The following is an 11,902-nucleotide window of genomic DNA, read 5'->3' as shown; positions in this document are numbered from 1 at the left end:
GAAAGGGAAGCTAAAGTGCCCTCTGGTGGAAAGCAAATTACGCAATGTAAACATGTTTGAACATGATTGAAGGGTGCTTCTTTACTTTTTAATTTTCATTATCAGCTGTCAATTTTAAACCAGGAAAAACTATGAAAATTATATACAGTAAGTAAGAGTTATGTTCATAGGAGCCCTTTGTTTCAGTAACAAACACATTTGCAACATGTTTGCAAACTTATTTGGATGTTAGTATTACTGGCAGACACTACTGAGAGTGCTGTAAGTAGGGATGGGTATCGTTTAGGTTTTATCCGATACCAGTACCAAACCGGTACTTTTGAAACGGTGCCGGTGCTTAAACGGTGCTCGAACCGGTGCTTAAAGAATGGAGAACACAAAATTGGTCCAAAAACCTCTCATGTTCAGCTTTTTTTTTGTAAAAAGATAACAATGTTAGCCTTTTCTGCAGCTATAGGGGATTTATGGCATCACTCTTGGCTGGAAGCAGTGCTTAATCAATGGAAAACACAAACTTTGTCCAAAAACCTCTCATGTTTAGCTGTTTTCCACTTTTTCTTTGGTCATTTTAGCTTTTTTGGCCAGGGTGAAGGGAGTATCTGCCATCAAACAAGAAGACAGCCTCATGTAACTATGATGCCTGTTTGCTAGTTCCCCTTACATGCATTAATGTAATAACGTGGTTAGCCTACTCAACGTAAATCACACACGGACAACATTAAGCTACTCACACAGAGAAGAACGGCTGCTGCTGCATCATCATCCGTCATCATTTCTGCTACACTGGCAGGCTTCGGGTTTTTGGGGGATGTTGGGATAACTCTGGGTCCGATAACAGGCAACCCACCCGCAGTAGATGTGCTCGGTGTGAGGTCTCGCAGCAAGCTATCAAATACGGCGCATTTCTCGGCTTTTAACAAAATGCTATACGTCGCCAGGTGTTTCATCAGACTCGAGGAGTTACCTCCTTTGCACAGTATCACCTTAAAACACTTGTTGCAGGCTGCTGAGTTTGCATCTTTTGTTGTGAAGTACAGCCAGACTTTGACCGCTTCGCCTTGGGTATTTTTAATCTGTAGCTCTGCTCTAAAAGAACATACGTACCTGGGCCCGCCTACTATGCTTGCAAAGGTAAAATGATTGGCTGGAATCCAAAGTGTGTGACATTTCAGGAAAAAAAGGCACCGAAATGAAGCACCGAAATGTGCGCTGCTTTTCGGTCTGGTTACTACCATTTATGTCAGAACCGGTGCCATAATGGCACTGGATACCGGTACCCATCCCTAGCTGTAAGCGGTGCAGTCTGTGCCACTGTGCTGGCGAATTTATGCCAAGAATCTTTATCTGAATTGGTTTTCATTTTTAATAATACATTTTTGGATATTACATAGATATGCATCCGTGATAGGTCAGTATTCATTGGTAATGAGTGAGGCATTACATATTTGAGATGCAACAGAGGCTTGTCCAGTGTTTTCTTAGGTATGATTGTAAGTGAGGTGTTGACATCCACATGCAGGAAGAGGGCTACCTATATCACGAAGGACCAAACTCATCCAGCACACTCATTCTTTGCTGCTCTCCTCTCAGGCAGGAGGCTGAGGTGCATTAAATGCAAAACTACCAGACTGAGAAACAGCGTCGTTCCAGAAGCTGTGAAACTTCTCAATGCATAAACAGACAAGAACTGTTATACTACCGATACTTTACTGACACCGTCACTTTATCAATGCTAGTCATCATGGCCTCTTGCTGCTAAAATATTTATACCTATATTTCTATATCTATACTCCATACTGGTACTCAGGTTGTTGCACTCTATTTATATTATATTATTTTATTACTTGTTATTTGTTATTTCTGGGGTTTTTTGTGTTTCTTTGTTATTTTGTTTCTTTTCACTTCTATGGATAACCGGGACCATGTGCACATAATTTCATTCCACCTCATGTAAACATGTGATGCGAATAACAATAAAGCTTCCTTGATCCTTCATCCTTCATCCTTGACATGGTTTACCCAGCATAATGATTAATGATGATGAAGTGACCTGAAAGATAGGATCATGGCCAAACTTGAAACCTGGACCCCCTGTAGCCGGTTACCAAGATTACGTGAAGTACCCTCAGAAGGTCTGCTAGATGATGTTAATGCAGCACTACGGACAATACCTACAACCACGATTACCGACACTAACAAGCTGATCTACAATACGGCAGCAGTGATCAGTGAGATGCTTGGCTACAAGTTGAACAGCCACAAGGGGCAGTATTCTCCATGGAGAAGGAGGCTAGAGGCTAAGATCAAGGTAGCACGGAGGGAGGTTAGCCAACTATCGGAGTTGCAGAAAGGCGCGATGAGGAAGGTGCCTAAGAAGTACAGGAAGCTGTCCATACCTGAGACCTTGGAAACTGCCAAGCAACGACTCACAGCCTTGGCCAGCCGCTTGAGGAGGTACACCAGAGAGATAGAAGGCAAGAGAATAAACCAGCTGTTCTCCACGGAACCAGCCAAGGTGTACTCTCAGTGGCAGGGGAACAATATGAGAACAGCACCACCAAGGCTGGAGGCAGAACAATACAATAACCTGCCTCAGCACCACGTGGAAGCTCCTGTCAGGTATCATAGCGGCTAAGATGAACAGGCACATGGGTCAATACATGAGCGGGCCACAGAAAGGGATGGGCAAGAATACCAGAGGCGCAAAACACCAGCTACTGGCAGACCAAGCAGTCAGCCGAGACTGCAGGACCAGACTGACCAACCTGTGCACTGCCTGGATTGATTGCAAGAAACCCTATGACTCGATGCCCCACACCTGGATCCTGGAATGCCTAGAACTATATAAGATCAACAGGACCCTGAGAGCCTTCATCAGGAACTCAATGGGGATGTGGCGGTCAACACTGGAGGCCAACCTCAAGCCCATAGCACAAGTCACCATCAAGTGCGGGATCTACTAAGGAGATGCTCTGTCCCCACTGCTGTTCTGCATAGGCCTGAACCCCCTCAGTGAGATAATTGACAAGACTGGCTACGGATACCGACTACGGAATGGAGCAGTTGTCAGCCACCTCCTGTACACGGATGACATCAAGCTGTATGCCAAGAGTGAACGAGACATCGATTCACTGATCCACACTACCAGGATATACAGCAATGACATCGGAATGTCGTTCGGGCTGGAGAAGTGTAGTCGGATGGTAACAAAGAGAGGGAAGGTAGTCAGAACTGAGGGGATCAAACTACCAGAAGGCAACATTGCAGACATAGAGGACAGTTACAAGTACCTGGGGATCCCGCAGGCGAATGGGAACCATGAAGAGGCCGCTAGGAAAGCTGCAACCACCAAGTACCTGCAGAGGGTCAGGCAAATCCTGAGGAGTCAGCTGAATGGTAAGAACAAGATCCGGGCCATCAATACCTACGTAGTATCGATGTAGCGGTTCCGAATGACAGCAACATCAGGAAGAAGGAACACGAGAAGCTCGAGAAATACCAAGGGCTCAGAGAAGAGCTCGAGAAGATGTGGAGGGTGAAGGTGGCGGTGGTCCCAGTGGTAATCGGAGCACTAGGTGCAGTGACTTCCAAGCTAGGCGAGTGGCTCTAGCAGATCCCGAGAACAACAGCGGAGATCTCTTTCCAGAAGAGCGCAGTCCTAGGAATAGCTAAGATACTTGCGCAGGACCCTCAAGCTCCCAGGTCTCTGGTAGAGGACCCAAGCTTGAAGGATTGACCGATTTTTATTTTTTTATTTTTTTTATTTTTTACTGTACATAGTTTTTATTTCAATTTGTATTTTTCCAATATATCTCTACTTCTTTTTTTTTTCCTGTCCCTTGTGTTGCTGTAACAAATGAGTTTCTCCAGCGTTGGATTTAATAAAATCTATGTCTAAAACGACTCACTAACCATTACTACATCTTTACTGTTACAGGTATTTGGAATCCCTTCATTTGAGACATTTGTGGTGGCAACGACTGACAGAATTGTTCTCGATTTTGACAGATTTAGTAAGTAAATCTATCAGATATTGATGAGTGTTTTGAGCTTAAGTGAAATATCAAGATGAACCTGCTTTTCTTCTAATGGAATTCCACTGAATAATTTTTAATTATTCTAGAGGAACTCCAGGATGGTAGCACCCTTTACTTGTTGCAAGACGAGCACCAGGTTCTGCCTACGGCAACGGTGGAAAACATATCGTTTACGCCCCACTATGATACGCTGATAAAGGGTGGCACTTATGAGTACTATGCCAGTGAGAACAAGGAGTCATTAGGTAAGTGCTAAAACGATCATGGTCGTGTACTTGGGATGATCACAGATTAGCCTTTTGCGATCTGTTTGTTTCTCGCTGCTTATCTTTTTTTTTTTTTTTTTTTTTCTTCTCCTCCAGCCTATCCACTTGCCGAGCTCATCGACAACTCTCTTTCAGCCACAGCTAAAAACACAGGAACGAGGATAATAGAGATAAGGATGGTTGGTTCTGAAACTGCAAATACATGATTATTGAATACTGGATTAATGTCACATATACAGAGGAGCGCTAACTCAGTATTTGTATCTGTTTAACAGCAGTTTGATGAAAGTCTTGGGAAACCTGCTGTCATTGTCCTGGACAATGGACGTGGCATGACTACAAAGCAGCTCAATAAATGGGCAGTTTACAGACACTCCAAATTTACAAAAGAAACCAGCAGTTTTGCAAGGTTGGTTTGTTTTATTTTAAATTCCAAAATTACAGTAGTGTGGTGCTTTCCAGCTCTTTATTCAAAAGTAGTTCCAAAAGTTGGGACACTGTTTAAAAAAACCAAAAAAAAAAACCCAAAACAAATACATAAAAGTAGAATGAAGTTTGCAAATCACATAAATCTCGTGTTTAATTGAAAATAGTAAAAAGAGTATAAATCCAGAAATGCTGCTGGCTTCTTGTGGCATGAGCTCATTTAAGAGTGGAGTAGTGAAGTGGAAAACCGTCCTGCAATCTGATTTATCAAAAATTTAAATGTGGAAATCTTGAACGCTGTGTCCTCTGGACTCCAGCTTCTTATCACCTCAAAATCTGTGAAGGCACCCTTGATGCTGAATGACATTTTGAAGTTTGGGAGCAACATGGGCAAAATCCAGCAGATGGCTTTCTTACCGAAGTTTTGCTTAAAAACAAGCACAAACCACATTCTGCCCATATTACACCAACATGCCTCTGTAGTAGAGTCTGGGTGCTTAAGGGGCCTCTGATGCAGACCACTTTGGTTTGTGGTGAACCTTTGGCTCACCACAAACCAAAAATATCATAAAGGAGGCCAACTGAAATCCTGTCTGAGGCAAAAATATGAAAACATTTCATGTGCTGCTAAAAGAAAAGAAATGTGAAATGGTGGGGATGCATTCGCCTCTTTTGAATTAAACCTAGTATTTAAATCATTTTGCATTTTTGTTTTTTCTTCTTCTGAACATCTATCTTAATTTAAAAAAGGCACAAATTAAGCCATGCATTTATATTTCTCTTTTCTACAGAAGAGAAGAAGACTACGTCCGCCCTGATCCTGTACCTCGAAGTCTTAATAGTGATATATCGTACTTTGGAGTTGGAGGAAAACAAGCTGTTTTCCACTTTGGAAATGTAGTCAGAGTAAGTCTGTGTGGAAACTCAGTGAAACACTTCATAGAATATCTAAAACCCAAATTATAAAATATAATAAATGTAACTTAACTTTGTTTCCTTTATTGCGGACTGAGTTTGAAAATTAGATGTGTGGTTTTTAGATGGGCATTTCTTGGTATTTTGTCAATTAAGTACATATGTTTGTTTTGTTTCATAAATTACTAGATGATTAGCAAGCCAGTGGGGTTACCAGATGTTCATGAGTTGGTTCTATCAGAAGAAGAATTTGAAAGAAAGGAAAAGAACAAAGAGGATATTTATAGCACCACCATCCTAAACAGGAAGGTGAGTCTACTTTAAGATGTTGTTAAAAGATGTGCTAAAGATTTTGATGATTTTTGGATTGTGGTGTGCTCTCTCCCTGCGTCAACACCATCTCTGAGTGATGTTTAATCTTCCCGCTACAGCCTGGCGACTTTTCACACGTGAGTGAAGATGAGCGCTTCCTTCGTACCATCATCGATGAGGAACGTGGGAAGGAAAGCTTCACGGCCGTAGTTATTACAGGACTCAAGGAAAAGCATATCTCCTTCCTGAAACAGAATTTTGATGCATGGACCAGACATCTAGCGTGAGCTCACTCATCCACATCATATCTTAAAGACGGTGCATCCGGAAAGTTTTCGTAACACTTCACTTGTTCCACTTTTTGACAAAGTAAAAAAAAAAAAAAAGTGAGAAAAATGTTTTAAATTCTTGGAAATGTACATAAGTATCCACAGCCTTTGCTCAATATTATGCTGAAGCACGTTTGGCAGCAATTACAGCCTCAAGTCTTTTTGAGTGTGATGGTACAACCATGTCACAGATATTTTGGGACAGTCTGTCCCATTCTTCTTTGCAGGTTGGATAGGGAACGTTGCTGCACAGACATTTTCAGATCTTCCCAGACATGTTCATTTGGGTTTAAATCTGATCTCTGACACTGAAAGACATTCACTGAGAATTCACCAACATTCGCAAACCCTGACTAGTCTTCCAGCTCCTGCTGCCAAAAAACATCCCCACAGCATGATGCTGCCACCACCATACTTTTCTGTAGGGATGGCATTGACTGGGCAATAAGTAATGTCTGGTTTCCTCCTGACATGACGCTTGGCATTGAAGGCCAAAGAGTTCAGTCTTTGTTTCATCAGACCAGATCGGTGCCTCAACCTGCCTTGGAGGTCTGCAGACAATTCCTTGTGCTTTGTGGTTTGGTTGGTCCTCTGAGATACACTGTCAAGTATGGGACCTTATATAGACTTGTGTGTGCCTTTCCAAATCATGTCCAGTCAACTGAATTTACCACAGGTGGACTCCACTCAAGCTGCAGAAACATCTGATAGATGATCAGTGGAAACAGGATGCGCCTGAGCTCAATTTTGAGTGTTATGGCAAAGGCTGGGAATACTTATGTACATGTGATATTTTTTATTTTTACACCTCCAATTTTTTGTTGTTTTAATTGCATTCTTTTTCTGTTTTTTAATTTATTTTATTTTATTCCTCCTTTTGTTTCATCCTTTTTATCTTGTAATATTCCCGTTTTAAGAAATTCACCTTTTAACAATTGAAGGCTGCCCTGACACAATCATTTCCAAACTGCTTTTGGATTAAACTCTGTTAACTGCATTTGTCCTACTTTCAGACACATATATCACTATTACATTCATGGAGTCAATGGAAATGACCTGAAACAAGGCTCTAAAAAGACAGCTCAACAACCTACGATTGACATTCAGGTGAGGCTTCAGATAAATGTAGACTTTTACAAAATACTGTATGTTATTTAAATTTTTGTATGTTTTGGCTAACTTTACCATTTTACTCGTTTACAGATCACTTTACGCGAAAAACCAAACAAATGTCCCCGTGTGCTGAACCTGAGGGAAGTTGACGATGACATGCAAACTTTGTACATTAACTCTGCTGCGGACACCTTTGAGTTCAAGGCCTCCTCTGGACCGGGTGGTGGCACAGTGGAGGGAGTGCTGCGTTATCATCCATTCCTCTATGATAGGGAGACTTATCCTAAATATCCTGAAGATCCTGAAGATCCTAAAGATCCTAAAGATCCCAAAGATACATGTTCTGCAAATGGTATTCATACTGTTAACATATTTAATACATTCATGGATTTTATAGTTTGACATATTTTGAAGTTGTGTTTTTTTGTTTGTTTGTTTTTTTCGTTGCTTTTGTTTATGTTGTTTTTTGGGGGGTAATTTTCTTTAGCAGCGTCTTCTGAAAATGACAATTTAGAAAATGAGCCTGGACTCGTGACTCAGGAAGAAAGGAAGATCTTTGAGTGTTTCTGGAATGGACGGCTCATACCTGGCACCAAAGTGGCTGAGTAATTACACTCATTTCATACTTATATTCACAAAAACTAATGTCCCATTTTAGTCTAAAATAGTAGGCTTTACCTTTAGTTACTTTTCACTTCAGAGTTTAACATAACGGCTAGGAGTCAGCAGAGAAAATTGATTCCACTGTCATATATAGGTCCCTGTCATGCTGTGATGTTGGATACGGTTTAACTCCACATAGGAACCTATCTGTGGATAGTGTCAGTGGAAAAATGGGGAAACAAAGCCTGTAATCTTTTATCATATCGACCTTTGCAGTCTTCACGAATGCCAAAAGTGATGCAACTTTTTTCTGTGGCTAGTCGTTCACTTCACTTCACGTTCAGTTTTTTCGTAACTTTACACAATTGGTGCAAACGGTGTGGCCGGGTTGAAAACACACATGTATGCTTTTGTTTGTTTTTACCACTGTTTCAGTGATATGTCAGTGCAGAAGCTCAGATATTCCCAAACTATACAGATTAAAGAGATGCAACAGCTCAAAAAGATGAGACTTTTGGAAGAAAACAAAAGCAACTGATATGGAGGTTTTCTCTGCGTGGCAGTACCTGTCATTCAGTGTTTTAGATGATGACGGCTCTGTGATGTCACTGTTTGCACGCCATACATTCAATGCTTTGAACATAATGGGCCCTTAAGACCCCCGCAGACTTGCCCTGTTTTTGAGGGAAGGATTTGCCTTTATTGATTATTTTTCTTTTGAATTTCCGCGGTTTGAATTGCTGTGTTGGTGATTGTGTATTTAACAGATAGCACATAATCTGCTATTCATGTGTTGTTATAATATTCTCAGACTTGATTGAGTTTTACTGATGGCATATTATGGTTATCACTAACATTGACTGGCTACACCTATGTTGAAAGATGCATTGCTGGTAGATCAGCTGCTAAACCTTCCATGCCTTTTGTCACTCTTTTTGTGACCTCTCACTAAGTGGACCGAGTTAAAAAAAATAATTCATTTAGGTATAGAGCTGAATATGTGTAAAGATGTATAACAGGTCAGAAAATAAAAGATTGTATTTAAAACTGACTTTCAGCTAACAGAGAATATTTTGCTAGCAGCATGCTTCATGTTATTAACCTGATATTACTAAACGGAACTGAATCTTTGAACAAACAGAATAACCCTAGACTTTTCTGAGAGTTCAGACTGACAGCGCTGTCAGCATCGCTTTAAACTGTGCTTCCAAAAAATGAGAGAGAGCTAGGTTAACCTTTTCCCCTTGCCACTCACATTGTATTTGTCATATTCTATAGTGGTAAAAATTACTTTAATATCCTTTCCTTCTTGTGTCTTGCTCCATTTGTTACAGGTTTGACTGGTGTTCTCGTAAACATAACAGCAGAACAGCAGCAAATATACCCCCGGAGTGTTACCGTCGGCTTTCAGGAGTGCTTTTCACTGATGACAATTTCCAGGTCACCACAAACAAGATGACCTTCATGGACCTTGAGCTGAAACTGAAGAACAATCAAACTATCTTCTCACTGGTTCTGAACGGACAGGTGACCGTCTCCATTTCTCACTGGCTCTTTCACAATCAGAACTCCAGCACCACATTCAGTCCCATGAGCGGATATATATTATGATTGATAAAGGATTGAAATGGATCTGATTTATTATGAGAATTGTTAACAGGAAGAGAAGAGTTCTACGGTTACTTTATCAGTCAGCCTCAACATTAAAACCACCTTGTTCATTTTGTACAGAGCAGTTTACAAAGTAGGACTGAAGCATACAATGTCTTGTCCTCATTTATAGCAGATCACATCCTGAGCTACAGAATGAGTACTTCCAATGTATGGAATTGCCTACGGCACATGCACTCAGGCGGAGACTATGTGGTCTTATTTTTATTACGCTGACCCAGCTGTGACCTGCTTTCAGGTTTAACAACATTTCCCATCACTGTTCTTAATTCCGGCAGGTGTTTATAAAATCCCATATTTTTATCAGTGTTTACTATCTTCAGCATGTTCTCTGACCTGAAGACTGTGTAGGTTCTCAGTTATCTAGGGTCCTGGTAGGGCTTGAAATGAAGACAGGACTTTTTGTGGATTTTTTATGGCTTATCCAAACGGCTTCTCTGGATATAGAACAACTGATGGAGAGTGTCCGGTAGTAAACCAAGGGCTGCTACTTTGATGGTCTATTACCGTATATAAAATATATAAAATCCAGCTGACATCCTCTCCAGTTCAAAAGAACACTTTTTAAACATGACAAAACCTGGGATACAACGGAGCACATCATACACACATAATATTCAGCTTAGGTTGATATCCAAACCTTAATTCTAATATATATATATGTTGTCTAGAATTAAAGATCTTTTAGTGCTAACCTATGTAATATTCCAGTGTTTAATAAAGTGTGTTGTGCACTGAAGCTACCTTTAAGCACTCCAGTGTTAATTGTTGTCTAGTGTTTTGCTTTGGTATAATAGAGATATTAACATAGGTCAAAGGTCAGAGTTGTTGCATTTATAAAATACTCAACATTAGATGATCTTCTCTCACCTAAACAACTTAAAATAAAGTGCTGTGATTAATAAAAATGTGCATGAGCTGCTGTACCCGAACCTTTACCTGACATACTGTATGTCGACACACAAAAGCAAGTGTAACAGATTTATACGACAAATCAAACGATCGGTATGTTTATATATTAACACAATTTGGACCCTTTTTGCTTTTTCATTCATCTCCATAATTTTTCTCAAGCGCTTTCATCTTTTGCTCATACCGAGGCTGCTGGCATATTCTGAGCTGTGGATAGCTTTAGCTTTAGCCACTTCTTTTATGTTAGTTTAAAATGTCCACATTCAGCTGAGTGAGGGAGATTAAAGTGTTAGACTAAGTTTGTTATTACAAATGTTCTCATGGTGGTCCCCCTGTCAATTTGTGTCACTCACAATGAAGCACGTCCATCCTAACAGCACATTAGTGTGTGTGTGTGTGTGTGTGTGTGTGTGTGTGTGTGCGTGCGTGTGCATGTGTCGGGTGGGGAGCATTGTGCTACATGTAGAGGTGGGAGGAGAGAAAGAGAAAGGCAGGTCAAACAATAGAGGAATGTTGTGTATATGTACATGTTATAATTATATAATACTGTAAAAAGAATGTTGTCTAAATGTATTACAGTAAACTTGTGTGGGAATCACTGAAACAACATTAAAAGAAAAATTATGTTAATGTGCTGGTAGGAGGGCAAAAGGTGTTTCAAATGCTTTCCAACTTTTTGGTAAGGGAACATGCTGATGTGATATATACCAGCTCTCTCAAACCATTTAAAAATTAACTGAGCTTTTTTTATATCAGGGTCAAGAGGTTTGCAGAGCAGGTGATCAAAGAGGGAAGCAAGGAAGCAGAGATGAGGAGAGAGAGAGAGGAGGCAAAAGAGGAGGTGCAGAGGAGAGTGAAGGTGGTGATAGAGGAGGTGCAGCAAGTGAAAAAGGAGAGACAGGAGAAGGCGACAGAGGAGGTGTAGTACTTGGGCAAGAGAAAGGAGGTGACAGTGGGTCAGATGACCAAAGAGAGGGGGATAAAGCACAGAGAAAGGCTGCACAGGAGGCACAGATTTCCAGGTAACAGGCATAAAAAAACAAAAATAACTGTGCATGCAAGCACACACTTTCAGAGCACTGAACTGATTTGTATCTGGTTCGTGTGGTTTACTCACAGAAAGTCATATGGTGAGGGCAACAGTCGGGCAACTGGGCAGGTGAGAATCCAAGGATATATTAATAGAGTTTTTTAAAATTTAACAATGTCAAAAATGTTGTTAATATGTGCAATACAATCATTTAATATATAGTTATTTCAGAGTGCAGAAGCGAGCTAAATGTGTGTTGTCGTTTCAACAAAAATGCTTCACAACTTT

At 40.6% G+C, this 11,902-nt stretch overlaps 1 protein-coding gene across 2 annotated transcripts in view; it reads left to right on the top strand.

The window, feature by feature from the left end:
- smchd1 (structural maintenance of chromosomes flexible hinge domain containing 1) overlaps nucleotides 1–11,902 on the top strand; it is a 37,790-nt gene that overhangs the window by 1,208 nt on the left and 24,680 nt on the right. Inside the window, exons 2-14 of one of the 2 annotated variants that reach the window (XM_085286943.1) lie at nucleotides 3,938–4,013; nucleotides 4,124–4,282; nucleotides 4,400–4,482; nucleotides 4,579–4,712; nucleotides 5,521–5,635; nucleotides 5,834–5,953; nucleotides 6,076–6,239; nucleotides 7,299–7,392; nucleotides 7,489–7,750; nucleotides 7,886–8,003; nucleotides 9,336–9,528; nucleotides 11,341–11,606; nucleotides 11,704–11,743. In XM_085286943.1, the coding sequence (XP_085143069.1) occupies nucleotides 3,938–4,013; nucleotides 4,124–4,282; nucleotides 4,400–4,482; nucleotides 4,579–4,712; nucleotides 5,521–5,635; nucleotides 5,834–5,953; nucleotides 6,076–6,239; nucleotides 7,299–7,392; nucleotides 7,489–7,750; nucleotides 7,886–8,003; nucleotides 9,336–9,528; nucleotides 11,341–11,606; nucleotides 11,704–11,743 (1,824 nt within the window). The remainder of the gene's footprint in view (nucleotides 1–3,937; nucleotides 4,014–4,123; nucleotides 4,283–4,399; nucleotides 4,483–4,578; nucleotides 4,713–5,520; nucleotides 5,636–5,833; nucleotides 5,954–6,075; nucleotides 6,240–7,298; nucleotides 7,393–7,488; nucleotides 7,751–7,885; nucleotides 8,004–9,335; nucleotides 9,529–11,340; nucleotides 11,607–11,703; nucleotides 11,744–11,902) is intronic. The other variant, XM_085286944.1, reaches the window with a different exon arrangement.

This window comes from Mchenga conophoros, linkage group LG9 (genome assembly GCF_057382185.1).
Source record: "Mchenga conophoros isolate Kocher_MC1m ecotype Shallow Benthic linkage group LG9, M_conophoros_male_GT1.1, whole genome shotgun sequence".
NCBI lineage: Eukaryota > Metazoa > Chordata > Actinopteri > Cichliformes > Cichlidae > Mchenga > Mchenga conophoros.
The sequence above is the reverse complement of the archived record's forward strand: the minus strand, read 5'-3'. Positions and strand labels throughout refer to the sequence as shown.